Raw genomic sequence first — 27,263 nt, forward strand, 5'->3', positions numbered from 1 at the left:
AATGAGTAGTAAGTAAGTCATAGAGATCTAACTCACAGTATAATAAATATAAACAATACTGTACTACATTATCAGACTTACTAAGAGACTAAAATGTAATTATCCCAAAGACTTAAAGGAATGGATAATTATGTAATGTGGTATAGGTGCTAAATATAGCTGCAAAAGCAATCATATTATAATACAAATATGTCAAGTTAGCACATTGTACATCTTAAATATACACAATGTTATATGTCAAATACATACAATTTTTTAAAATCAGGGCTTTTGATGATACCCTGTCTGTCCTCATTCTAAATTCATATTCTCTTCCTGATGCCAAACTTTGCCTTCATAAGAATGACAAGAGGGGGGCGCCTGGGTGGCTCAGTGGGTTAGGCCTCTGCCTTCGGCTCGGGTCATGATCCCAAGATCCTGGGATCGAGCTCTCTGCTCTGCTGAAAGCCTGCTTCCCCCTCTCTCTCTGCCTGCCTCTCTGCCTACTTGTGAATCTCTGTCTGTCAAATAAATCAATAAGATTTAAAAAAAAAAAAAAAAAAGAATGACAGGAGGGGTGCCTGTTTGGTTCAGTTTTTAAGCATCTACCTTCAGCTCAGGTCATGATCCCACGGTCCTGTGATCCACTAAGATCAAGCCTGCTCAGTGGAGAGCCTGCTTCTTCCTCTTTCTCTGCTGTGTTCCCTCTCTGGCACGCGCGCTCTCTCTCTCTCTCTCTGTCAAGTAAATAAATGAAAATCTTTAAATAAATAAATAAATAAAATTAAAGGATGGATGGATGGATGGATGAATATTGGGATTTCCTGATGAACTGGATGGAGAACGTGAAAGAAAGATAGGAGTCAAATTAACTCCAAGGTTTTGGGACTGAATAACTAGAAGGATGGATTTGCATTCAGTTGAAATGGATAGGTTGTGGGTGAGGCAGATTTAGGGTTAAAAGAGAGTTCAAATTTTAGCCACAGTGAGTTTTAGAGATCTGTTGGATTTACAATTGGAAATACTTGGATATACAAGTCTGAACTTTGGAAGCTATATATTTGGAAGTTGTTAACATAAAGATAATATTTAAAACCAGGATGAGATCACCAGAGGAGAGTGAATACAGAGAAGAGAGCCAAAGCATGAGCTCTGGGGCACTTCAGTATTAAACCAGTGGGATGGGGGAGGGGGATTTATCAGTGAGATGAGAAAACCAAGAGAATTTCATGTCCCAGAAGCCAAAGGAGAAAACTTTGTCAAGGAAGAGAGTCAGTCATTTCAAATGCTATCCACAGGTATAGTGAGATGAAGTCTGAGAAATCACATATTTAACAGGGTCATTGATAATCTCGTCAGGAGTAGTTTTGTTGGAGTTGGTGAGATCAAAAGCTTGATTACAACAGTGTGTTTAAGAGTAAATGGAAGAAAAGGATTTGGAAACAATTCTAGGTAGCTCTTTCTCTGGGATTTTGGTTGAATAGGGAAACGAAGGGCTACGGCTGAAGATGACAGGGAAAGCAGGGTGAAGGGAAAGAGTTTTAGTTTTGTTTTAAAGATTTATTTATTTATTTGAGAGGAAGAGAAGGAGGGAGTGAGCACACAAAGGGAGAGGGAGAAGCAGACTTTCCACTGAGAGGGAGCCTGATGCGATGCAGGGCTCCATCCCAGGACCCTGGGATCACGACCTGAGCCGAAGGCAGCCACGTAACCCACTGAGCCACCCAGCTACCCCAGGGTTTGTTTTGTTTTTAAGGTGAGAGAAATCACAACTAATATACATAAAATTACATTGTAAACCACAGAAAGTTTTTCATTGTCAAGAACAGTAGAAAGACATTCATCTAATTGCTAACCAGCAGCATAAGCAGTGCTATTGGACACCAGATGTACTTGTGTTTAAGGCTTACCACTTCAGTGTGCTCCATATGATAAAAAGAGCCATCTGTGTTTGGGGCATAGCCCGTAATATAGGCTTTTGTAATTATATATTTGAGAATAAGTATTAGAACACAGAGGTGTTTGTTGGTTTAATTACTCCTGGTGAGTTTTAAAGAATTTTATCTTCATAGCGCACATAATGGCTTTTAAAATAATAATTATTTTATCTGTAAGTGAGATCATTTATCTCTTAATGGTTTGAGTTTAATTTTATATGATCTTTTTACCAAAAGGCAGAATTCAGTTTAAAAAAACAACTGAAGAGGGGCTCCTGGGTGGCTCAGTGGGTTGAGCCGCTGCCTTTGGCTCGGGTCGTGATCTCAGGGTCCTGGGATCGAGTCCCGCATCGGGCTCTCTGCTCAGCAGGGAGCCTGCTTCCCCCCTCCCCTCTCTCTCTCTGCCTGCCTCTCTGTCTACTTGTGATCTCTCTCTCTCTGTCAAATAAATAAATAAATAAATCTTTAAAAAAAAAAAAAAACAACTGAAGAACGTGATTATAACCACGTATAAGGAAGAGAGAGAAAATTATGATTGTTAAAGGAAGGTTTAAAAAAAAGAAGTTGATCAAAAAATTTATTGAATTAGAAGGTGTGTTGAAGAGGTAATGGAGATTGCCAGGTTACCGGAGTTCCCTTGTTATCAGTGAGAGTCATTGTTCAGGACTTCTTTAAGTCTTCACAAGCACCTGGTTTATTTAAAGCACTAAATGAAATTGTTTTTCAGTGCAGATTTTTGGTTTTGGTTCTTTTACTTGAAATGTTCTCATTTGGGTGCTTTTTACCAATTGGCATTTCATATTTCTTTCTTCTTTATTATGTGTGCTATCTGTTGGGTATTTATTGTTGGTGGCCAGAGGCAGGCAATGAGAAACTCAAAAATGCCCATCACACACAAATGGAGTGGCGATTTTTTTTTTAACTTTTCTAATGGTGTCCTTAATTTAGATCAGTCCAAAAATATAAATATTCTTTTGGACTATTGTGAGAGAAAACTTGGATTCCTTCCTAAGGGGAATAAATATTTTGGTTTTTAGTGGACAGGTTGAAAACGCATCCAATGAAAGATGCTCATTGGTTCTAAGCTCTCCTAAATTTGACAAAGAAAGGAACTGTTACTTCATTCAGTAAGCAGTACGATACAGTGCCACGGTAAGCCTTGGGACAAGGTCATGGTATTAATGGCTGCAATCATTATGAAGTTACTTATATTCAATAAGTCACAATTCAGAATTTTTATACTATTTGAATAATCTCTTCATATAGTAATTCAGCAAACATCTTAGTCTTTATATATTTAGGGTTGGATTTTTAAGGGAGGTAACATGGGTCTTATACACAATGCTGTGTAATTTTGAAGAGGAATAAAATGTGAGCTTTGGAAAGAAAAACATTACTAGGCAGTATTCACCCAAGAATTTTAAAAGACCTCAAGGATGCATTTCACAGTGCAGCAAATGTATAATCTTATTATCCAAATAGAGAAGTTAGAGTAGATTTAATTGCTTGAGAGATGGTAAATTGTCTACCTGTCCTTAGAAACTAAAGACCTTGATTACTACGAACTGATCAACCACACTTCTCTTCTTACTGAGTTTGTGGAATGCATGAAGATTAGGATACTGAATATTTATGCAAGTATAAACCTATAGGAGAAGGTCAAAACAACAATTTTATAAATGAATATAAATGAACAAATTGTGTATTATAATATTTCACTTGGGTGATAACTGTAAATGTGTATAAAGAGGAAATAGGAAATGGAATATGTAGACTTCTAAAACGCCATTTGCAGACTTCCAAATTTTAGTTTAAAAAAAATTTTAAGATTTTTTTTAAATTTATTTGACAGAGAAAGATCACAAGTAGGCAGAGAGGCAGGCAGAGAGAGAGGGGGAAGCAGGCTCCCTGTCGAGCAGAGAGCCCCATGTGGGGCTCGATCCCAGGACCCTGAGATCATGACCTGAGCCAAAGGCAGAGGCTTAACCCACTGAGCCACCCAGGTGCCCCAGTTTTAAAAATTTTGACAGACTTCTTAAGAATTATTATCATGAGCTCTTGGGGAATTGCTTTCTCTTCGTGTTTGAAAGATGAAAGCCAGAAAGTAGGAATAAAAGAAACTTTCTGAAAAATGAAAATAGAAGTATTGTCCAGAGATAACTATTAAGTCCAATCTTATTCAATACTTAAGATTTTAAGATTTTATGTGTTTATTTTAGAGAGAGAGAAAGCATGCATACAAGGGAGGGTTGGGCTGAGAGGGAGGGAGACAGAAGGGAAAAAAATCCCAAGCAGACTCCCTCACTGAGCACAGAGTCTGGCATGGGGTTTGATCTCATGACACTGGGATCATGACCTGAGCCAAAACCAAGAGTCGAAGAATGGTTAACCAACTCTGCCACCCAGGTGCCCCTCAGTACTTAACCTTTTAAAAACATATTAGAGGGGCACCTGAGGGGTTCAGTCTGTTGGGTGTCAGACTGTTGATTTCAGTTCAGGTCATAATCTCAAGGTCGTGGGGTCAGGCCCCATGTTGGGCTCTGTGCTCAGCATGGAGTCTGCTTGATTCTCTCTCTCTAAAATAAATAAATAAAATCTTAACAACAACAACAAAAACTTACTCCTTAAACAAAACAAAACAAAAAACACGTTATATTAGAAAGGAAGCCTAGAGGAGAACCTTGAGTTTGGAGATAGTGAAGTTTTTCTTAGTAGTAGAATACAAAACTAAAAAAAAAAAAGAAAAAAGAAAAAAAAGAATACAAAACTAATAAAGCAAATCAGAGGATGATCTCAAAAGATAAAAAGACTAATTATAACCTATGTGTTTTCTTTTCTATAACCTCCTAGCTTATATTTCCCAAATTCGCACATTCAGAATTGGTCACCAGCCCTAAAGAGTGTAATGTATTTCTAGTTCATTATAAAAATTTTCAAGCAAAGATAACTTCAAAGAATTTTACAATGAACACCAGTATATCAATGACCTAATTTTACCATTAACATTTTATTATACTTGTTCTAATCACATCTATCCATCCAGTCACCAGTCATACTTGTTTTATGAGAAATCGCCAGACCATTTTTTCCATGTATCAATGGTTTGTTCCTTTTTATTGCTGAATAATATTCTATTTTATGGATATATTCATCAACCAGTTGGTGGCATTTGAGTTATTTTCACCTTGGAGACATTATAAATAAAGGTGCTGCAAAAATTTCACATGGGTTTTTGTGTGGGCATGTTTTCTTTTCTCTTTGGTAAATGCTTAAAAGTGAAATTTTTCAGGGTGCCTGGGTGGCTCAGTCATTTAAGTGTCAGACTCATGATTTCGGCTCAGGTCATAATCTCAGGGTCGTGGGATTGAACCCCGAGTTGGGCAGGGGTGGAAAGTCTGCTTGGGATTCTCACTCCCTCTCCCTCTGCCCCTCCCCCCAACTTGTGTGTGTACATGTGCTCTTTTTCTCAAATAAATAAATAAATTTTAAAAAATCAAAGTGGAATTTTTCACTTCTAGATTTCCCTTCAGTTTATTATAGTTTTTATTTCTCTGCTATTTGTGTATTCATTGTGAGCATATTTTCCTTTACACCATTGAGAATAGTTAAATCACTGCTTCATTTGAAGCATTGTTGCTAATTCCAAAATCTGGATCATCTCAAAGTTGATCTCTGTTAGTTGCCTTTTATTTATTTTTTAATTTTTTTGAAGATTTTATTTATTTATTTGTCAGAGATAGAACAGAAGCAAGGAGAGCAGCAGGCAGAGGGAGAAGGAGACTCCCCAACATGGGACTCAGTCCCAGGACCCTGGGATCGTGACCTGAGCTCAAGGCAGATGCTTAATTGACTGAGCCACCCAGACATCCCTCTGTTAGTTGTCTTTTAAAAATGGGTCACATTTTCCTGCTTCTTAAGATGTCAAGTAATTTTAAATTGTTTATTTAAAACATAGAGTAAACTTAGATTCTAGCGTTATGATTTTATGTTGCAGAGACTAGCTTTGTGTTCCCCTAGACAGTGCCATTGTTTTTGCTTTAGCAGGAAATTAACTTGGTTGTACTCAAAGTGCATACTCTTTCTCTTGGGCAGCATTGCAAATTTCAGTTCAGTATTTTTGGCATTAGTATATGGCTTCTTGGGTCTCTCCTAACATGTGCGTTGTTTAGAGGTCAGCCAGAGATTGGCAGAGATTATCCATGGAAGTCAAGGTTACCTTCTCTACTTGTCTGGAATTCTCTTCTTACATTAGGTTGGCCCAACCTGTGTCTTCTGGTTCTTCAAGCTAAAAAGACGAAGGATTTTCAATTACATGTTTATACATCCAACTTGGCACAGAGTAAGCCTACCCTCAAGCTAAAAGCCATAAAAAAAAAACCAAAAAAAAACAAAAAAAAACCCCACGTAAGATCAGGAGACTAATCCAGTGCTATTCCCTCCTTCCTTGTGCAAACGGGCTCCCCTCCAGAATCTGCCTGACTTGGGTCACTCTCCTGTACCTTCAAGTAGTTGTTTTAAATTTTGTTCAGAACTTACGGTTGTTCTCTGTACTTAACAGAGCCATTACCAGAAGCGGAACCACCTTACAATTTTGTTTTAATCATAAGTGAGGAAAGAGAAAATCTAGTCTGTGCATGTAAACTATTTGATTTCGAGATCCCCTTACTTCTTAAAAAAAGAAGTAGCTCCATGGGAGACTTTTTTTTCACCATATTTGGCTGCGTACTGACATGGATGATGATGTGTCAGGCACTATTAAAATATTAAGAAAAATATTAAAAGCAGAATAAAACATATTGCTGGACCTTTTACAAAATGTGCAGTTTTGAACACTGTAACTTTGGTTGTTTGTACTTTTTATTTATTAGTAATTATTGAATTCCTGATAAAGTCATAGAGTTTGGAGCTTAGAAACAAAATTCGTGTAATCAGAGAACTGAGTTTAAGCTCTAAAGATATATAAAAACTAGAATGTGTCAAATAAACACCAACAGTTAGGAAAAAATGTGACCAAAATTTATAAAATGACAATACAGATGAGGATTGAGTTGCAAGAATATAAACTTGAGACGAATCCAAGAAAAGTATTATGTCATAGAACAAGTAGTAAATTAATGGAAACTTAAAAAAGAAAACAGCAGCCAACAAATATAGCTTCAAAAATGACTGCAATAATGACAACTCCATTGTGGTTTTCTTTTAAGAGAAACTAAGATACTTGTTATGTTTCTGAATTGAGACTGATAGCTCAGAAGACGTTTTGTACTTAACTAAGACTTTTTCTGGATTGGGTTAGTTTTTTCCAAAATGATCTTAATTTTTTTCACCACACGGTGGCAGCATAATTCCATCTATGTCTTTAACCAGTTTTGGTCCGCTGGAAGTCTTGCCATTTTTGACCTGAAGGCCAAGTGTTACATTGTTACCTTATTTTCATTTATATTCCTTACTTCATATCCACTGCCTAAAACCAATCAAATACTATTTTAACTAATAAAATCCATATTTATTACTGAAAGAAAGAATTTTAAAAACAAACTTTCCTGGCATGACCTGTATTCTTCAGATCAAGGTTATCTCAATTATTACACTGATTTCATAATTATACCTAACAAAAATATTCAGAGATGTTAAAGCCCCATAAGTATGCAGTTAACTCTGTTTTTGTTTATATAATCCATTCAGGCAGATATAATGTGAAAACTACTTTAGAAATTTAGTAGAACGAGATTTTGGATCTTTAAAAAAGAAATCACTCTTCCTGATACGCCACTTTTAGTGGATTTCTGAGACCTTTTTTCATAATTTTTTTTCACATCTGCAATTAAATTTAGAAACAATATCTAGAAACTAACATTGGAAAATAGGCCTCATCTTCTCCAAGTTTAGAGTTTGTTTATAAGTGTCAATAATTAGTCTAATTTTAGCATATTTTCAGCTGTATTATGTGTGTAAGCTTGTGTACAGTACTTAGTGTTTTCATATGTACTGTACTTTTACATTCTACTTATGAAATCTCTTCATAGCAGGTCAGAATTTTGGTCTAATGTATATAGCTAAACTGTGTGCAGCTGTTTTGCTACTGCAGAATTATTTCAGTATGTTTCTTTAATTTCAAAAGAAAAAAAATGTTAACAGTACTATGAGAGCATTAATGAGTTTGCCCTTAATGAAGCTATAAAGTTTCATGAGGAAATGGTGAAATATTTTTTTCTTACGAGAACTTTGGTAACTAGGAAGCAAGAAGAGTGTTTTGTTTAAGATAACTTCCTTGTTTAGAAACTTAGTTACTTTTGTTGAGAAAAATTCTGCAAGATTACCTTGAGGCTCATTTTAGGTATTCATGTGTGAGTAATTCGGTTGATTTTAGCTGTACGAAAATGAGGTATGACACATATTTGTTACTCAGGTTTTTATATGTCAGGGATGTTAATTATTTTTTGAAATTTCTTTTTTATCCTACTTAACTGATGAGTTTTAAGTTCCTCTTAAAAGTACATGTTTATGATGATATTTATCAGTTATAATTATCCTAGAATATCTCACAAATTCATTAGTAAACAATAATAATTTTGTCTCTTTATATTAAATTTAAAGTATATAAGCACTTCTTAAAATTTAGATTTATGGATACTTCCATAGGTTATTTTGGTCCAAGACAGAACTAAGAAACTCAGTTTTAATAAATGGCCTAAGATTCTAATATTTGAGCTTCATGTATTTGAAATACAATTTTGAACCCAGTGACCAAGATGGTGTATCATCATATTACTCCTGAGAGACCTTACCTTAGCTATTTCCAGATACAGTCACCAACTTTTGCACATCAAACGATGGTAGTTGTAAAGAAAAAAATTTTAGAAAAACAAGAAGAACTTAATGAAATTATAATGATGCTGGGGAAGTTTAAAATCTAATTCCTTCAGAACTGGATGGATTTAATAGATAAAAAAAGTAAAGACTGGAAGAATTAACTCAGTAAATAATTTTGATTTAGTTTCCATATACAAAGTTTAACGTTCTTTAACCAGAGAATATTTTTATATGTCAATGGGAAGTTTCCAAAACAATCATGTATAAACTTGACCACTTAGTAAAATAGTAATTTATTTTATTTATTTAATTATTTATTTTTGTGGGTGGCATGCAAGGTACATAGGATGGGTAGAGGGAGAGGGAGAGAGACTCTCTTAAGCAGGCTCTATGCTCAGCGCAAAGCCTGATGTGGGCTTGATCTTATGACCCTAAGATCATGACCTGAGCAGAAATCAAGACTCTGATTGCTTAACCAGCTGAGCCAACCAGATGCTCCATAATAAATTTTTAAGTACAGATTTTATAGTTACTTTTTTATTATAATTTAGTGAATCTAGAGATAATTTAAAGTTGAGGGAAATAAACTTACTGAGAAATTAAGAAATATATCTTTTAGATCAAAGAGAGACAAAAATAAACAAGAAAGCAATGAAAATGAGAATATTTTATATCAAAATCCTTGAGACATTTAAAGCTGTGCCAGAGGAAAATCTATAGCCTTAAAAATACCTTTACTAAAAAGTAAAGACATGTAGTAGTTATTTTAAGAAAGCAGGAAAAGAAACAATAAAAATGAGTATGGAATAATTAGATCTTAAGGAAATATAGTTCTGTGGTAACAAGCTTGAAAACTGAAAGAAAAATGAAATGTCCTGACAAAGTATAGATGAGTAAAATTGAGAGAAGTGGAGAACCTGAATAGAGTAATAACCATAGGGGTATTATAAAGTGAATAAAGATGTACTACTGATGAAGTTATTAGGTTCACAGATGGATTACCCAGATGAGTTCATAGCTGATTTCCACAAGGAGAACTGATTACAGTTAATTAAACTGCACCAAACTATTGAAAAAGATGGAAAGCTGTGGAAAAGATAGTGTAAAACCAAAACAAAAGAAATTCTATGGGTCAGTTTTACTTATTACTACACATGCAAAATTCTAACCAAAGTGTTCAAAAATGAATTATAGCATTGTAGCAAAAGAATACGTTATGATTAAAGCATATTCTAGAATAGAAAAAATAATGTTATATCAGCAAGTTGAAGGAGAGAAACTGTATGATTGTATCAGTAGATGATAAAATAATATTTGGCAACTCTTCCTATTAAAGACATTTAAATATTTACAAGTATAGGGGCATCTGGATGGCTCAGTGGGTTAAAACCTCTGCCTTCAGTTCAGGTCATGGTCTCAGGGTTCTGGGATCAAGCCCCGCATCGGGCTCTCTGCTCAGCAGGGACCCTGCTTCCTCCTCTCTCTCTCTGCCTGCCTCTCTGCCTACTTGTGATCTGACTGTCAAATAAATAAATAAATGAAAATCTTTTAAAAATAAATAAATAAATAAATAAATATTTACAAGTATAATATTAACCAAAATTATCCTAAATGGGAAAACAGTAAAACCTTTTTCTGTTAAAATAAGTAACCAGACACGGACTGGGTCGCTCATTATTACCCAACATGGTCTTGGAGGGTCTTAGCAGATACACTGAGAAAACTGTCCATATAAAAAATTTGAAAGATTTTTAAATTTTTTCTATGCTAATTTTGAAAAACAGCTAAAATTAATGCAGTAATTTGATACTGTGCCTGAATACAAGATAAATACATAATGAGTAGCATTTCTCTAGGCTAAGAGAAATAACTGCTCACTATCTGCTATAGATGGACTTTGGGAGAAAAATATTTCATTCATAAGGAAGATAATGGACTTCTGTGAAGAAAACTATAAAATCTTAGTGTTGAACTTGGAAACACCATATTTTAGGAGGGAGACAAGAAAGAAAACTAGCGATTTTCTCTATATTAATATATTAATCAAATACAGTTATTTTATATCCCCATACTTTTTTGTTTTTTGTTTTTTGGTGAAGAGGAGAAGTTGTATACAAGGATTGGGATTGGATAAATAAAGTTGAAAAAATAAATGTCTCAGAATTGCCAAGAAAAATATGGGGAAAAGGAAAAGATATGAGGTGGGGAGAGTTGAGGTACTGGTCCAACCAAGATCCCATTGTATACTTCAAAATTAATGTATCAACTAATGTGATACTGGCATAGAAACAAACATCAATGGAACAGAATGTAAAACTAGACCTAATTATGTACCACAATAGTGGTAGTTCAGTTCAGGTGAAAAAGAATAGTTATTTACTGTAAGGGTCCTAGTACAGTTGGATATTCCTCTGTTTAAAAAAAAAAAATTGTCCTCACATTTTATACCATACGCAAATACTAATTCCATTGGATTGAAATTTTTAGAGGAAAATCTAGGCCATTATTTGAACAATAACACAGATTCTTAGGGTCAAGATATCTCTAGGTGGTATGGGAAAAAAATTACTTTCACTTCTAAATAAAATTTAACACTTTCTTCAATAACAGATGTAAGGAAACACCACAGTAGGATTGCCACTACCTATGACTGCCTTGTCAACATTAGAGTTGTGCCCATCACTACTTCCAGGGTCACTGTAGTTACTGGCCCCTCACTGAGTTTATCTTTAATGCATTCATAAAGAAGGACATGTATAGCTCTTTAAAATATTTTGATAGTTTTATTTCAGTATAGTTTGGTTTTTTCATAATTCTGTATATTTAATTTTTGCTTTTAGAAACATTAGTTTCAGAAATGGTTCACAGACATCACTAGATTGCCAGTGGGGTCCATGGCACAAAAATATTTAACAGCCCCTAATTTAAATGATTATTAACAGTCCTTCTCAAACTTTAATGTAAATATGAATCACATGGGGACCTTGTTAAAATGAAATGACACAGTAGTTCTGGTATAAGGCCTAAGACTGTTCACAGCACATTCCCAGGCATTACTAGTGCTTTTTGGCCTGTGCCAGTTTATGGACTGAACTGGGAGTAGCTAAACTCTGGAAGTGACTTGTCCATTTAGTAGTCACAGTCACATGTGGCTATTTCAGTTTAAGTTAATTAAAATTTAGTTCCTCACTCTTAAAAGTTACAGGTGGTTAGTGACTACCATATTGGACAGTAGAGATATAGAACATTTTCATCATTGCAGAGGAGTTCTATTGAATAGGACAGTGCTGTCCTAGAGGTTGGGGTAATCTTAGCCAAGACAGGGAAACAAAAAGCTTAAAAGAAAAAGACACACACACAAAAAAAAATCACAGGCAAACTTTAATATATAAAGTATGCATTCAGGAGGAAAAAATTGGAGTACAGCTGATCAGAAGTTAATACTAGCACTTTTTGAATCTCTTATAAATTAACAGGAAAAAGACAACCTCAAGGAAACATGGGCAAAGACTATATAAATAGGCATTTCACAAAAAATATAAATCCAAATAGCCAGATGCTCCAACTAGCTAGCATTTGGGAAATACAGAGCAATAGTGAGAACTCAGGTTGACAAAAATGGAAAAGATCTAATAAGGAATGATTTTCTAAGGAAAAAGATACACATTGCTGATGGGAAAATGAACTGTGGCCTTTTGGAAAGAAATCTAGTGGGGCACCTGGGTGGCTCAGTCAGTTAAACGTCTCACTTGGTTGGGCTCAGATCATGATCTCAGGGTCCTGGGATTGGGCCGAATCAAGGTCTGCACTCAGCAGGGAGTCTGCTTGCCTGTCCCCCTCTCCCTCTGCCCCTCCCCTCTCATGCTCTCTCTCTCTCTCAAAAATAAACAAGATCTTTAAAAAGAAAGAAATCTAGCAACATCATTTAAAATGGAATGTAGGCATCCTTCAACACAGCAACTTCACTACTGAGACTTTAAGCCAGTAGAGTAAAATCCTAGCACATCCGGATATTCATACAAGGTTTACAGCAGCACTGTTTCTGGCAACAGGCTCTGAAAGGGGAAAGGGTGGACTGGAAACAAAGTAAATGCCCATCAGTACAAAGGCAGGGAAATGGTTGCATAAACCATGGTACAAGCTATACCGTGAAATATTTTGGGGGCATTTATAGGATGAATCGGAGAATAACAGTTAATTTAGGATTTCCACAAGATAAATTGCTAAGTGAGTAAAATAATACAAGAATATTTAATATGACTTTTTTTTTTGAGAGAGAGAGTGTGTGTGTGTGCATGTGTGTGCGTGCATGCCCATGCATGTGGTGGGGGAGAGGCCAATGGGGAAGGAGAGGTAGAGAATCTTAAGCTGACTCTGAGCTGAGTGCAGGTTCTGACATGGGGCTCAGTCTCATCCCTGAGATCACAATCTGAGCAGAAACCAAAAGTCAGTTGCTTAATCAACTGAGCCACCCAGGTACCCTGAGTCCTTTTTTTTTTTTTTTTTTTTTTTTTGATCAGGAAAAAGAATGACCAGCAACCCCTTCTACCATTTGTGTATGTACTATAGTACATATCAATTCCATATGGAGAAGAATAAAGATATGTATTACTTAACATGAGTTACATGGGCTGTTTCAAAGAGGGTGGAAAGAGATCAAAAATTTTAAAAATCCTGCTCTTAAATCTGTGTATAATTCCAGTATATATTTATATGCAGACATATACCTATAGATTTTTTATTTATATAAAATTGTGCTTGTGTGTGTTTAAAGCATAAAAACATTTTAAATACTATCAAATTAGAATAATTTACCAGTTAGAAAAAAAAAAAATGACATTCTTTTGCCATTAATAAGTCACTTCTTGTTCACCATACATCCTTGTTTCTTCAAGAGCTGAAACAGTTATTTGAACATGACTATAAATTGGGTGAATCTAATCTTTTATCCTTCTTATCCACATTTGTTCATACTTTTAAAGCATATCTAAATCACCTGAAGGGCATGGGAAGCCATATTTTCTTACATTGATAAACTTAAATTCTTTGAATAGTAAGTGAGATTTTAAAGATAATTTAACAACCTGGTCTCATTTAAAATGTTAGGATTTAAACTTGTTTATGTTCAGTTGTATTTGGGTCAATACCTACAGAAAGACCAGTATTTCAAATTTATTTCAGTAGTTTTCTAAATAAAATGTAAGCTACAAAAATTGCTGCCCAACACAACGTATTATTCAGCGGTGGAGGGTTCTGCTAGATTCATGAACTAGTTATGAATAATAGTAATATAAGGTGTACTACAGTAGTAGGCACATAAAAATAAATGAGCCATTGAGTGAGTTAGTGTACTCACTTTGCAGAGGCAATAGTTAAGATTCAGAGAAGCTGACTTGCTTTAAAAGTTCAGAGCAGAGACAGATTTGAACCAATATGTCTTTATCCCAGTCTGATGTCTTCCATGCTTTTTTTTTTTTTTAGATATTATTTAAATTCAAGTAGTTAACATATGGCACATTATTAGTTTCAGGGGCAGAATTCAATTATTCATCAATTGCATATAACAGCCATTGCTCATTACATCAAGTGCCCACCTTTAATGCCCATCACCCAGTTACCCCATACCCCCACCCATCTCCCCTCCAGCCACTCTCAGTTTGTTTCCTATAGTTAAGAGTTTCTTATGGTATGCCTTTCTCTCTCTCTCTCTGTTTTTATCTTATTTCATTTTTCCTTCCTTTCCTCTCTGTGTTCATGTTTTATTTCTTAGGTTCCACACATGAGTGAAATCGTATGTTATTTGTCTTTCTCTGACTTATTTCGCTTAGCATAATACACTCTAGTTCCATTCATATCATTGCAAATGGCCAGATTTCATTCTTTTTGTTGGCTGAGTAATATTCTGTTGTAGGCATATACCACATCTTCTTTATCCATCTTCTGTCAGTGAACATCTGGGCTCTTTCTGTATTTTGACTATCATGGATATTGCTCCTATAAACATTGGTGTGCATGTGCCCCTTCAAATCACTCTTGTATCTTTTGGATAAGTATCTAGTGGTGCCTCTGCTGGGTCATGGGATGGTTCTATTTTTAACTTCTTGCGGAACCTTCATCATGTTTTCCAGAGTGGCTGCGCCAGCTTGCAATTCCCACCAGCAATGTAAGAGGGTTCTGCATTCTCTACATCCTCACCAACATCTGTTGATTCCTAACTTGTTAATTTTAGCCATCCTGACTGGTATGAGATGGTATCTTACTGTGGTTTTGATTTGTATTTTCCTGATAATAAGTGATGTTGAGCATTTTTTCATGTGTCTGTTGGCCATTTGTATGTCTTCTTTGGGGAAGTGTCTGTTCATGTCTTCTGCCCATTTCTTGACTAGATTTATTGTTTTTTGGATATTGAGTTTGATAAGTTCTTTATAGATTTTGGATACTAGCCCTTTATCTGATGTCATTTGCAGATATCTTCTGCCATTCCTTTGGGTGCTTTTTAGTGTTGTTGATTGTTTCCTTTGCTGTGCAGAAGCTTTTTATCTTGATGAAGTCCCAATAGTTTGTTTTTGCTTTTGTGTTCTTTGCCTCTGGAGATGTGTCTAGTAAGAAATTGCTTTGGCCAAGGACAAAGAGGTTGCTGCCTGTGTTCTCTTCTAGGATTTTGTTGGATTCCTGTCTCACATTTAAGTCTTTGATCCATTTTGAATATATATTTTATGTATGGTATTAGAAAGTGGTCCAGTTTCATTCTTCTGCATGTGGCTCTCCACTTTTCCCAACACCATTTGTTGAAGAGACTCTTTTCCATTGGATATTCTTCCTTGCTTTTTCAAAGATTAGTTGACCATATAGTTGAGGGCCCATTTCTGGGTTCTCTAATGTCGACCAAACTTAATGAAAATTCTTCATTCCTCTAAATTTTTTTTCATTCCTCTAAATTTTTTAGTTTTTCCTTTTAGAAAAGGTTAAATTTTTATGTTTGAATTCACATTAACTAACTGAATAGGTATTTTTGAAAATTATCATGTAATGCAAAAAATATAAATTTTCTTGCTTCTTTTTAACTGACAGTAGACTTATAATACTTCAGTTTTTTTGAGACTTTAGAAGAAATTTAAAAATTTTTAATATTTCTTTTTTTTGTGATTTTGTATTTATTTGAGAGAGAGAACAGAACTAGCAAGAGAGAACATGAGGTGGGGGAGCAGAGGGAGAGGAAGAAGCAGACCCCCTACTGAGCAGGGAGCCTGATGGGGAGCTCTATCCCAGGATCCTGAGATTGTGACCTGAGCTTAAGGCAGACACTTAACTGACTGAGCCGCCCAGGCACCCCTTAAATAATATTTCTTAAGGATCTTAACAACGAAGACTGGCCTTTGGCAGCAAAACAGACTCTGTTATTACTTAAAGGTCAGTCTGTAGCAATTAAAGGTTCATTAGGTTTCTTATTCTTTTCTGTATTTAGTTGCTTGCACTAGATTATAGATAAAGTGAAACTTTTGAGAATTCTGAGGAGTGAATTCTCACTTTCCCAGAATAGCTAACCATGCCATTTCTTATCATTCACTGAACTGCTCTCCAATATAAACGGCTTCTGATTTGAACCATTGACCTTAGGTAAATGTCACTATATCACCTTTCCAATTTCCTTAGCTGCTCTATCTCCCCACAGGCAGGAGATCACCTCATTTATTAAAGATTTATTTTGACACATAGGTTACCACTCTCTTCTCAGTTTACATGGTGTGAGAGACGAAAGATTTAAATGATGCTTAGAAATTCATTATACCTAAAGTAATTGCCTTTTGGTTTACACAGCTGCTGACTGTTTAAAATGTGCCTATTTAATTGCATCTTTGAATACTTTTTAACTTTTTGTAGGAAACACTTAGATTTGATGTTATTTTCTCAAATTGTTTTTCTTATGATATATTTAAGGAATAACTGTAGTAATTGTTTTAAAGGAAAGGAGTCCAAAATTAACTGTGGTTTATGCCTGTGCCATATTTGAACCCATAAAGTTTGTAATTAATATTCTTTTAACATGCTGGATTTGAACAATAAATAATAATATTAACTTCCGACAATGGTTTTATAATTTCCACAGAATTGATTCTTCAAAAAAGAGGAACTTGAAATTGAGAAAAGCATGAACTATGTATGAATTCGAGAACCTAGATTCTGGTTCTATCTCTGCTAGCCCTGGAATCTTGGACACATCATTGAAACCCTCTAGGCTTTAAGGTTCTTATCTTAAAAATAAGAAGATCATAGTCGATTATCAGGGTATCTTTCATCTCTGAAATTCTATAAATCTAAAATATTTAGCTGCTATGTTTGGAAACAAGGAGCTTAGAGGAAAAAGGACATCTCACTATAAATATGAAAGTTCTAATAGTTGATAACTTTGCCAAAACAGTGTGTAATATGAAATTTCCAGTTTCTTATGTCAAACAGTCAAACTGTAGAGAAATACAGAGTAAAAAAGTGTCTCTTCGCTACCCACTTTCATCCTGCTGTCCTTCCACTTTGATGTGATTATCACATCTCCCACTTTCTGTTCCTATTATAAGCATCCCTGCAGAACTTCTACCCAGTTAGTATTTTCCTGGTTGAAACCTCTTGTTTCACTTTTTATAAGTGTGTAACATACATAAAGAAGTCTTAACTGAATTTTCACAAAGTGAACACACCCATCACCCAAAACAAGAAGAATAAACCGCTTTCATGCTGTCTTTCTCAAAATCTTTGAGAAAATTATGTATGTATGTTACACAGATATCACTGTTTCAGATGTGTTTTATTTACAGATTTATGATAGTAATCTTTAATTTCAGTTGGAAAACTGATAGTATATAAAATACTTAATTTTTAAAGTCACTTTTTCTATACCTGGAGCTAGTTATAGTTTAAATGCTAGTGCTGCATAGTCCATTTATATTTCAACAGTAGTTCCTTTTGCAGACATTTCCAGTGCAACCACTGTGTAAGGGTTACTGGGTGTACAGAGATAAATCAAGTCTTCAAGGAGCTCCAGGTCTCAAGTGGGTATGGGGAAAGATGAGGGTTATAGGCAAGAGAAGAAAACATGAAATTACAATAACAGATTTACTTTTTTCAGACTGGAGATAGCCTTCTGTTATTCCCTGATATGAATAATTTAGGAGATGGAAAAGATAACATTAACACTGGCAGTTAGTCTTGTCTATTCTAGATATGTAGAAAACTGGCAAATAGTTGAAATCTTCTCAGTGACTTGGATTGTCCTTGTTTTCCCCATGTAATTTTTTTTTCTTTATTATAAAAGAATATTGAGACTTGCTGTGGGCCTGTTTACTGTTAATGTAGAAATTTTCTGTTAGGGCTGGTGACTGGAAATTTTGTGTGTGTCCCTGTCTTTATGTTTGAAAAGGTTACGTTTACTACTTTTGTTTTAGTCCATTTAATATCCTGTTTTGCTCCGCCTTTCCACAGACATTAACTGCAAACCTTCATATAATAGGCAGGGTACTAGCTAGGTACTAGGGTTATAGAAAACCTCCTTAAGTTTTTTTCTTGTGGTGTAGGAGGCAAGTAATGGCTGCTCAAAGCACATGTATGATATGTTTTCTGACAGAAAGAACCAGGTGCAATGGCAAATTATAAGACAAATACCAAATTCAGATTTTGACCTTAAGTCTTCCCAGATAAGTTGATCTTGAGTTCAAAACTGAAGGATGTATAGGGATAATACAAAGTAATCTTTTCTATTCTCTTCAGCCTTAACCCAGTAGTTCTACACAGTCATGGGGTTTCAGTCATTTTGAAGGAAGATGCTACTTTTCCTGTTTTCCAGTACTATACCTCAACCTATTTTAGTAGTTAATTGTAAGGGAAGTATATTGTTTCAAAATATAAAGTATTAATTTTGGTTAAGGGGAAGTTTTTCAGTTGAAAAGTCCTAAAGAAAATGTTGGTAGAATATATTATATATATATATATATATTATATATTAATATATATTACATATATAATATATATATAATAGGTTAGTACATTCCTATCCTGAACTTCTGCTTATTCTTGGTCATATGGTGTTTATATTTAAACAAAGCTTTATATTGCACCCATGGACTTGCTGTCTGGACCAGGAGTCTTTGCTCCATATATTTCAGGGCCAGTTGCTGATGTTCTCTAGATCTTCAGATTTTAGATCTTAGCATTTCCACTCTCATAAAAACCCCTACTTCTTTGGCCACCATGTTATCTGAACACCACACCTCATAACTTTCCTCATTTGCAGACCATTAAGGAGATTCTTCCTTTTTTAGTGAAACCCTTGCTCCTGCCTGGGTTACTTTTGTGATTTATCCATAACCTTGGCCTTGGCATTTTATTAATTTTCTCATCTTTAGTGATTAACTCTTTTCCACTTTAGCACTCACTCTCATAGCCCACATTCTGTTCCTTGTCACCCAGAACTCATTACTTCTGAAGTTATCAATTCGGGTTGATCACTGAACATACTACTTCCTCTATTTCATGTTTCTTAATCCTCTGCTTCCGATTCATATAATTTCTTTATCAGTCGTTTCCTAAATTTATTTTTTTGCCTCAACAGAATTTCCAATTCATATAATTTCTTTATCAATCCCTTCCTACATTTATATTTTTGCATCTTCATCATGGTATCAGTCTTAAACCTTTCTCTTGCCAAGATTCTCTTAATTCCTCCCAACTGTCTTTTTATCAAACCCACAGGACAAAATCTTAACTCTGCATTTTCTAAGCACTACTGGATTTTTTTTAAAAAAATCACATAGGCAGTAACAACTGTACAAGTTTATTGTTAACCAACCTCAAATGGGCCCACACAGTTATGGTGTAATTCTATTTTTTCTGGTCCTCTCATTTTTTACACAGTTATTTTAGACATTCACCACTCTCCATGTCTCTAGCCTTCTATTCTTAGCAGATGAGTTGGTATTTCATTTCATAGAGATATTGGAAATCCTCAAATGAGAACCCCACAATTCCTGCCATGAAACATACAAACTTATTTACATCTGCACTCACTCTGTTTTGTTTATTTGTTCTTACCATTCATAGCAGGAGGAGTCTTGCTTTCAAGGAGTGGAAAAATCACATGCCTTTAGAAATCAAGTGGATAATATAAACATATGAAGCAGTAGGGTAAGGAGTAATTCTGTGGCCTGTAACAAATTCATCAGAGCTATCTAAGGACATCAAATTTAAGTTTTTAATATAACTCTATCAGCTGGAGAAAAGCCTGCCACAATGAACGTGTCTGGTGACCCAAGACTAATCTTCACATTCGAGCTCTGGATCCTGTTCCCTGTGGCCTTCAAGGCTTTCCCTGCCTGAATATGCCTGTTTTCTCTGGTGTCCATCCCTCTTTTGCTAGTCTTTCTTCCCCACCAACATTTGAACATTTCCAAGCTTGCCCTGTATTTTAAAACCTTCATTTATCCCTATTTTCTTTTCTAGCTACTGTACTTTCTCACTTTTACATTTTAACTAAAGAGAGGGTTGCCTGCAGGTTTGGTGTTTGACAAAGTTCGATCAGAGTCCTTACGCTAATGTTGATGAGCTTTGAAACTTCTGCCATCTGTCTCTAAGCCTGTTTCCTCATCTGTAAAAATGTGGGTAACATTTATACCCAGTCATAAGAGTAAGTATTAAGGGAGAGAATGCATATAAAACAGCACAAAATAAGAACATGCTTAGACGAGTATTCAGATATATTTGCTTCAGTCTGTGGCAGTCTTTTCTGTCCCTGTCCCTGAATACTTAATGCATTTGTTTACTAGGTTTTTTTCTCAGTAGTACTCAATACCACGGACTACTTGGTCTGCTCAGTGCACTCTCTTCGGCAGTTGTTTCTGACACACACCCCCCGCTTACCCTTGTTTCTGTGAGTGCTCCCTCCGGTGCCTTATGCTCTTTGTCCTGTGGCCACCCTTTAAATATTTATATTCCTCAGGATTCTGTCTTGGTCTCTATGCAGTTATTAAAGTTGATCTATCAATTTGCCTCTAATCTCTCAAGAAGCCAAAGTAAAGAAGAAGCATTATGACACTAATTTACAGTTAATGATTATTTACAATGTCTTAGGCATTTTTTATAGGCACTTTACATGTATTACTTGATACAGTCAACACTCTGTGAGGTAGGTGAGTACTGAATACTGAGAGGTAAACCTGCCCAAAGTCTTACTGCAGACAATTTAATTCTAGACCATTGAATTCTGGAGCTTGCCTTCCTAACTATAACACTCTACACTGTTACAAATCTGCTCCATGATTATTAGTATTTAGAAGGGTAAAGCATTTTTCAGGGGAGTGAAAGGGTCTTCTGGGACTTAGGCCTGAAATGATATATGTGATGATCCTTTAGGGAGATGCTAGAGTATCCTGTTATGATTCTATAATAAATACCATAGTAACATTGTATTCTTAGGAGGAACTTCTCAGTAGGAGAACATAACATTATACCAAAACAAAACACACCGTGTGTGTGTGTGTGTGTGTGTGTGTGTGTGTGTGTGTAATATGTATATAGTTTTTCCATAATTACATTTTTCAAACAACCCTTGGATAGAAATTTGGGAGCTAACATTTCAAAGTTATGTTTAATAGTTTAAAAAGAAACAAAATCAGGACTCCTGGGTGGCTCAGTTAAGCGGCTGCCTTCGGTCAGGTCATGATCCCAGTGTCCCGGGATCAAGTCCCACATCAGGCTCCTTGCTCGGCAGGGAGCCTGTTTCCCCCTCTGCCTCTGCTGCCACTCTGCCTGCCTGTGCTCGCTCGCTCGCTCTCGCTCTCTCTCTGACAAATAAATAAATAAAATCTTTTAAAAATAAATAAATAAAAATAAAAAGGACAAAATCAGTATCTTACTCAACTTTGTATCTATAGTTTCTAACCCAGGGCCAGTCACTTAGAAATAATTCAGCCAGTATCTGTGGAATGAGTGTGGCCACACTTACCTGGTCTGTTACTAAAGAAAGAACGACTTGGAACAAGATGTATTTAACATGACAGGTTCTGAGGGTGAAGTTGACAGTTGCTTGCAAAATCTGATGAGTTCAAAAGGCAAAAATAAGAGGAACTCTGTCCCCGTGTCCTCTCTTTCCTCTCTATTTCCATATTTACTTACTCCTTAATTTATGCAAAAGCATTTATTTGACTCTTCCTATATATACCAAGTACTCTGCAAAGTGATAGAGATCCAGTGGTGAATAAGACAAAATCCCTATCCTTAATATGTTTAGATTCTCGTGAGGTATATAGAAAACTAATCTGATGGTAAGCAAATACTCCGATAATACACAGCTATTCAGGCAGTGAGAACAAGATAGAAGAAGTATGGTATGTTCAAGAACTTTAGATCTTGTTTAGGGTTGCAGGGTGTATGTGAATATGAGAAATGGTGAGAAATGAGGTTTGTGGTAAGCCAAGCTAGGTTGTGGTTTTTGACAGTTTTCCCTTCTACCCCCCGCCCCCAATATCTCTGTAATACCTTTCTATTAGTCTGGTGAGTAGAAGGAAGATCAGAGGAGAAATATGTTCCAAGTGCCACAAAATTCCTTTATTTATTTATTTATTTATTTATTTATTTATTTATGCTGAATACCATAACTGAAACTGCATGATTAATCTCTTCAGTAACTATTTTTTCACTGTGGATATTTGATATTCAGATGGCCCTTCATCTCTAAGTTGTGAATTCCTCAAGAACAGGGGCTGTGTTTTGTTCATCTGTGTCTTTAGCATGTAATAGTTTCTCAAACAAAAAAGCTATTTAACATTGATAGTGATTTTATGTCATTCTAGTAACCAAAGCATAGTTGCCCTATTTTTTCTATGAAAAACAGAGCTCAAGTTTTAAACAAATGAACTTACAAACTACTGTCAGTTTAAGATCATCTGTCTTTGAGTAGGGAAAATTACTACACAGAAGAGTTGAAGTTTTGTTTTGTTTGTTTTTTAATTACAAGGATATTCACAGCGTAACAGAAGAACACAATAAAAAATTTGTTCAACTCTGTTTAGCTTGAAATGTTTATTATTGTTTTGATTTTAGACTTATGAGGAAGATCAAAGAAATTACTCCAACCTTCAAATTAGATGTCAACGTTTGGCTTTAGAATTAGCAGACACAAAACAGTTAGTTCAGCAAGGGGATTACCGTCAAGAAAACTATGATAGAGTCAAAAGGTAAGCTGTGAAGATGGCTGCTGTAGTTCTCCTTTTTCACATGCATCAAAATCCTCTGAATTCTTACTGTTGACATCGTTAATTTCACTTTGTGTCTTATTCTTTTTCTGTGTCTGTAGTTTTAACTTTTCCAGAATGTCATATAGTTGGAATCACACAGTATGGGACCTTTTTAAGATTGGTGTCTTTGACTTAGCGATGTACATTTAAGCTTTCTTTATGTCTTTTCATGGCTTGATAGCTCATTTCTTTCTGTTGCTGAATACTATTTCATTGTCTTGATGTACCACCATTCATGTATCCATTCACCTGATGAAGGACATCTTGGTTGCTTTCAAGTTTTGGTAATTCTGTGTAAGGCTGCTGTAAACATCCATGTGCAGATTTTTGTTGGACCTAAGTTTTTAACTCCTTCGGGTAAATACTTAGGAGCACAATTGTTTATGATAAGAGTATTTTTAGTTTTGTAGGAAGCCACCAAACTTTCTGTCCCAAAGTGGCTGTACCATTTTGTATTTCCACCGACAATGATTGAGAATTCCTGTTGTTCCATGTCTTTGCCAGTATTTGGCACTCTGGATTTTGGCCATTCTGATAGGTGTGTAGGGATATCTCACTGTTTTTTTTAATTTGCATTTTTCTGATGACCTGATGTGGAACATCTTTTATGTGTTTATTTTCAATTTGTATATCTTCTTTGGTGAGGGTCTGTTAAGTCTTTGGCCCATTTTTAATTGGGTTATTTGTTTTCTTACTGTTGAGTTATAAGATTCTTTGTATATTTTGGATAACAGTCCTTATCAGATATGTCTTTAGCAAATACTTTCTCCCAGTGTATGGCTTGTCTTTTCATTCTCTTGACATATACCTTAATCTGCATTGCACAAAAAGCATGTGGCTTTGGCAGTTTGTTGGGTTTAGATTGTATTTTTATATCGGCTTTTATTTTATTTGGAAGTTGCTGCTGTCTTTTAAAATGTAATATCTTAGAAGAAAGAGACCCAGTAAAGTCCCATGGGTGTAAATATGTTTTACATCACACTTGGTGATTATTTTTGTTTTATGGAATCAATTTAAATACTTATTTTATCTCAAGTATTTTTTAGCTATTCCTTTCTGACAAAGAGTGTACACACTTTGAAAAAAAAAAAAACTTTCTGAGAAGGTTTCCCATGGCTACTGAGTAGCTATTGCAAAGAATTTTCCTTTTACTGGAATATTAATTAATATTAATATTAATTAATTTTGATTTAATTAACTGCTTGACTCTATAGCTCTTACTATTCTGAGCCAAAATTTTGTCAGCCATGAGAGGGCACTGATACCAATAAATGTTCTATAAAAACAAAAAAAAAAATCAAATAAAGGAATGTTTATGAAAGTATTTATAGATAGGATATTGTCCTAATTGTTCACTGCTCTCTCTACCTGCACCTGAAGTAATTCTTGAAATATAGTAGTCACTTAATGAATATATATTAAATGAATGGACATTTTCAAAATTACATAACAACTTAAGTAAATTTCAAGGAGCAGATTGGTACTCCTACTCCCAGCATGCTGACATGCAGTGTATGTTATTTTGCATGTATTAATGTCAAACTATGGTTATTATTGGAGCTCAAAATCCGTGGCTCTTAAATAAAGCTAGATTTCAAAAGAATCATTTCAAAAGTAGACTGTGTTAGTAAGATAATGTTTTGAGTTGGTGTTTTGATGTCCTCTCTACCACTATAAATCTGTAGCAATAATAGCTAAAACTTGAAAAGAGAAAACTAAAAAACCTAATCATCAGAATAACCAGCATGGCCATGAATGAAGGATAAATGAACCAAGATGAGTCATGAGTTGGTAGTTATTAAGGCTGGGTGATGAGAACAAGGGGTTCAGTATATCATCTCTATTTATATATATGTTTTATTTTCTATAATAAAAACCTTGGAAGGAAAAACATAGCCCTAATCAAAAACATGATAAACAACTTTATGTCCTAGATATAGAACAGAAAAACAAACAAGCAAGAGGGCTCAAACTGAACCTTTGGTTCACTCAATAGAATAGTTTTAAGAAATGTTCTGGTTACTAATATATAAGATAAATGGTGGGGGAGAATCACTTTTACATCCCTAATAAAGTCTTATAAATGTGCAAAAAGGAAACAGGTATGTGGACGTTAATCATACCATTATTAGAAAGATTTTAGATGCTTTTCAGCAGCGGAATGGAAAATCGGTTATAATTTATTTCTACAGTGTAATTCAACGTGGCAGTTAAAATCATTAAATTAGATCTGAATTGTATCTATACGGATAAGTCAGACACATTATACTTTAAAAAGTGTGTCCAACTTTAAAATTTTTTTTTATTTTAGAAAGATGTGTCCATCTTTTTTTTAAGTAGTTCATTAATTTCTGCATAACATAATTTTCTCAGGTTTATTTTCTATTTTCATTACTTAGCCCCTTCTCTAATGAGTCCTGCTCCCTTAGCATGGAATACTATTTAGAAATTAATATTTGGATGCTGGTAATTGATACATTGGTCATCGTTTCTAGGCCCTTTCAGTAAAGAGAGATAATGGAGAGAGAATAGGAATGATGGCTTAACACACTATGGGTAAGATCATACTGTTACCTCTCATTCTAATTCAGTGCCATAGTAGCTGGTTGAAGGGGCTTCCAACTGTCCAAATATGGTACAATTTGATTATCAAAATGAATATTAATAATAACGAGTTATCATCTGTTGACTAGAATGAGAACTCTGAGTGCATGCTAATAATAAAGAGGATTTTTACGGAAGAATGCCAACCAATAAATATATATGCATATTACAGTTACCCTTTTATAACTTTATAATATTATTTGATTCATAATTATCGATGGAAGCTAAAACCATTGGATAAAAGGATATTAGGGAACAACATATTTATACAGTCTCAAAGTATGTTTCCTGTAGATTACTTATTAATTGTGGAGGGCAAAAAGATACTTTTGTATTTGAATTTTTGGAGACAACAGCTTAACCAGGTGACCAGGATTATTTTCACCAGTCATGGGAGATAGTGACTTTTTGTGTACTGAGACTTTATATACTCTTTATGGGGCATACTAAGGACACATTATCACTTGTGTGATATCTCTCCCCCGAATGCTTAACCTGAATCCAATTACAAGGAGACATCAGACCAATGAAAATTGAATGACATTCCATAAAAGAGTTGGCCAGTGCTCTACAAATAGACTCTCCCCCCAACCCCAACAAATAGCCTTTCTATATCTTTTACAGCGTGGACTAAGGAAGTGCTCTGAGTTAAAGGCGGTTAAAGATACATGATATTGAAATGCAATGCATGATAATACATTGGATCCTAAACCAGGCCGGAAAAATGACAGTTGGAACAATTGACAAAATTGGAAAATGGATTATATGTTAGATACTGTATTAGGGCTAATAGTACTGTGATTATGTAAGAGACTATCTTTAATCTTAGAAAATTCACACCGAACTATTTAGGGATAAAGGGACTTAATGTCTGTATATATCTCTTAAATAATTAAGGAGAAAAACTGCACGTGTGTGTGTATGTGTGTGTGTATATATTTATTCACCTATATGAACAACAGAGAGGGAAAGAACAAATATGACACTGTATTATTTACTAAATATTACAAAGTAAATATGACAAAATGTTAACACTTGGTGAATAAATATTTAAAAAAACAACAACATGGAAACACTAAATTCATCGTTATACCTAGAGGATGATATAGGAACAGTAAGGAAAATATTGGCAACTTTAAGTTTACCTGTAGTGTCTTATCTTTTTAAAAAGCAAAACAAAACTTTAATGTAAATATAGACCAGTGTTAACTCTTGTCCACTGTGGATAGCAAGATCATGAATGTTTTGCTATATCATGCTTTATATGGATTTCTTTTTACATAAGAAGAATCATAGCAAAAGTTGCGTGATTATTACCATTTGAGAATACAAACATTTATATATAAACACACAAAACACTTAAAGTAATATGTACCAAAATATTGTTACTGTCAGTCATCTTTAGTTAGAGGGTTTATGGGTGATTGTTATTTTAAAATTTGTGCTTTGCTCACTTTTCTTCAATAAACATAACTTTGTTAACCAGAAGAAAAATATTTTTCTAAACCAGTTACTGAAAATCTAACTAAAAGAAAAACAATTCTTAACAGCCATCAGCACGGAAACATCAGGTAGGTAGATGACATAAAGTATAAAGAAAAAGAAACGGATTCTGACTGGACAGGATAAATTTAGTTAGTAAGTCTATTTC

At 34.8% G+C, this 27,263-nt stretch overlaps 1 protein-coding gene across 1 annotated transcript in view; it reads left to right on the plus strand.

Annotated features, from left to right (window-relative positions):
* Window positions 1–27,263, plus strand: part of LOC111146999 (progesterone immunomodulatory binding factor 1) — a 203,321-nt gene that overhangs the window by 18,454 nt on the left and 157,604 nt on the right. The window contains exon 6 of the mRNA XM_022502829.1: window positions 22,815–22,948. Coding sequence (XP_022358537.1) covers window positions 22,815–22,948 — 134 coding nt within the window. The remainder of the gene's footprint in view (window positions 1–22,814; window positions 22,949–27,263) is intronic.

Source organism: Enhydra lutris, unplaced genomic scaffold, assembly GCF_002288905.1.
Source record: "Enhydra lutris kenyoni isolate GAN:26980312 unplaced genomic scaffold, ASM228890v2 scaffoldscaffold15, whole genome shotgun sequence".
In the NCBI taxonomy this organism is placed as follows: domain Eukaryota; kingdom Metazoa; phylum Chordata; class Mammalia; order Carnivora; family Mustelidae; genus Enhydra; species Enhydra lutris.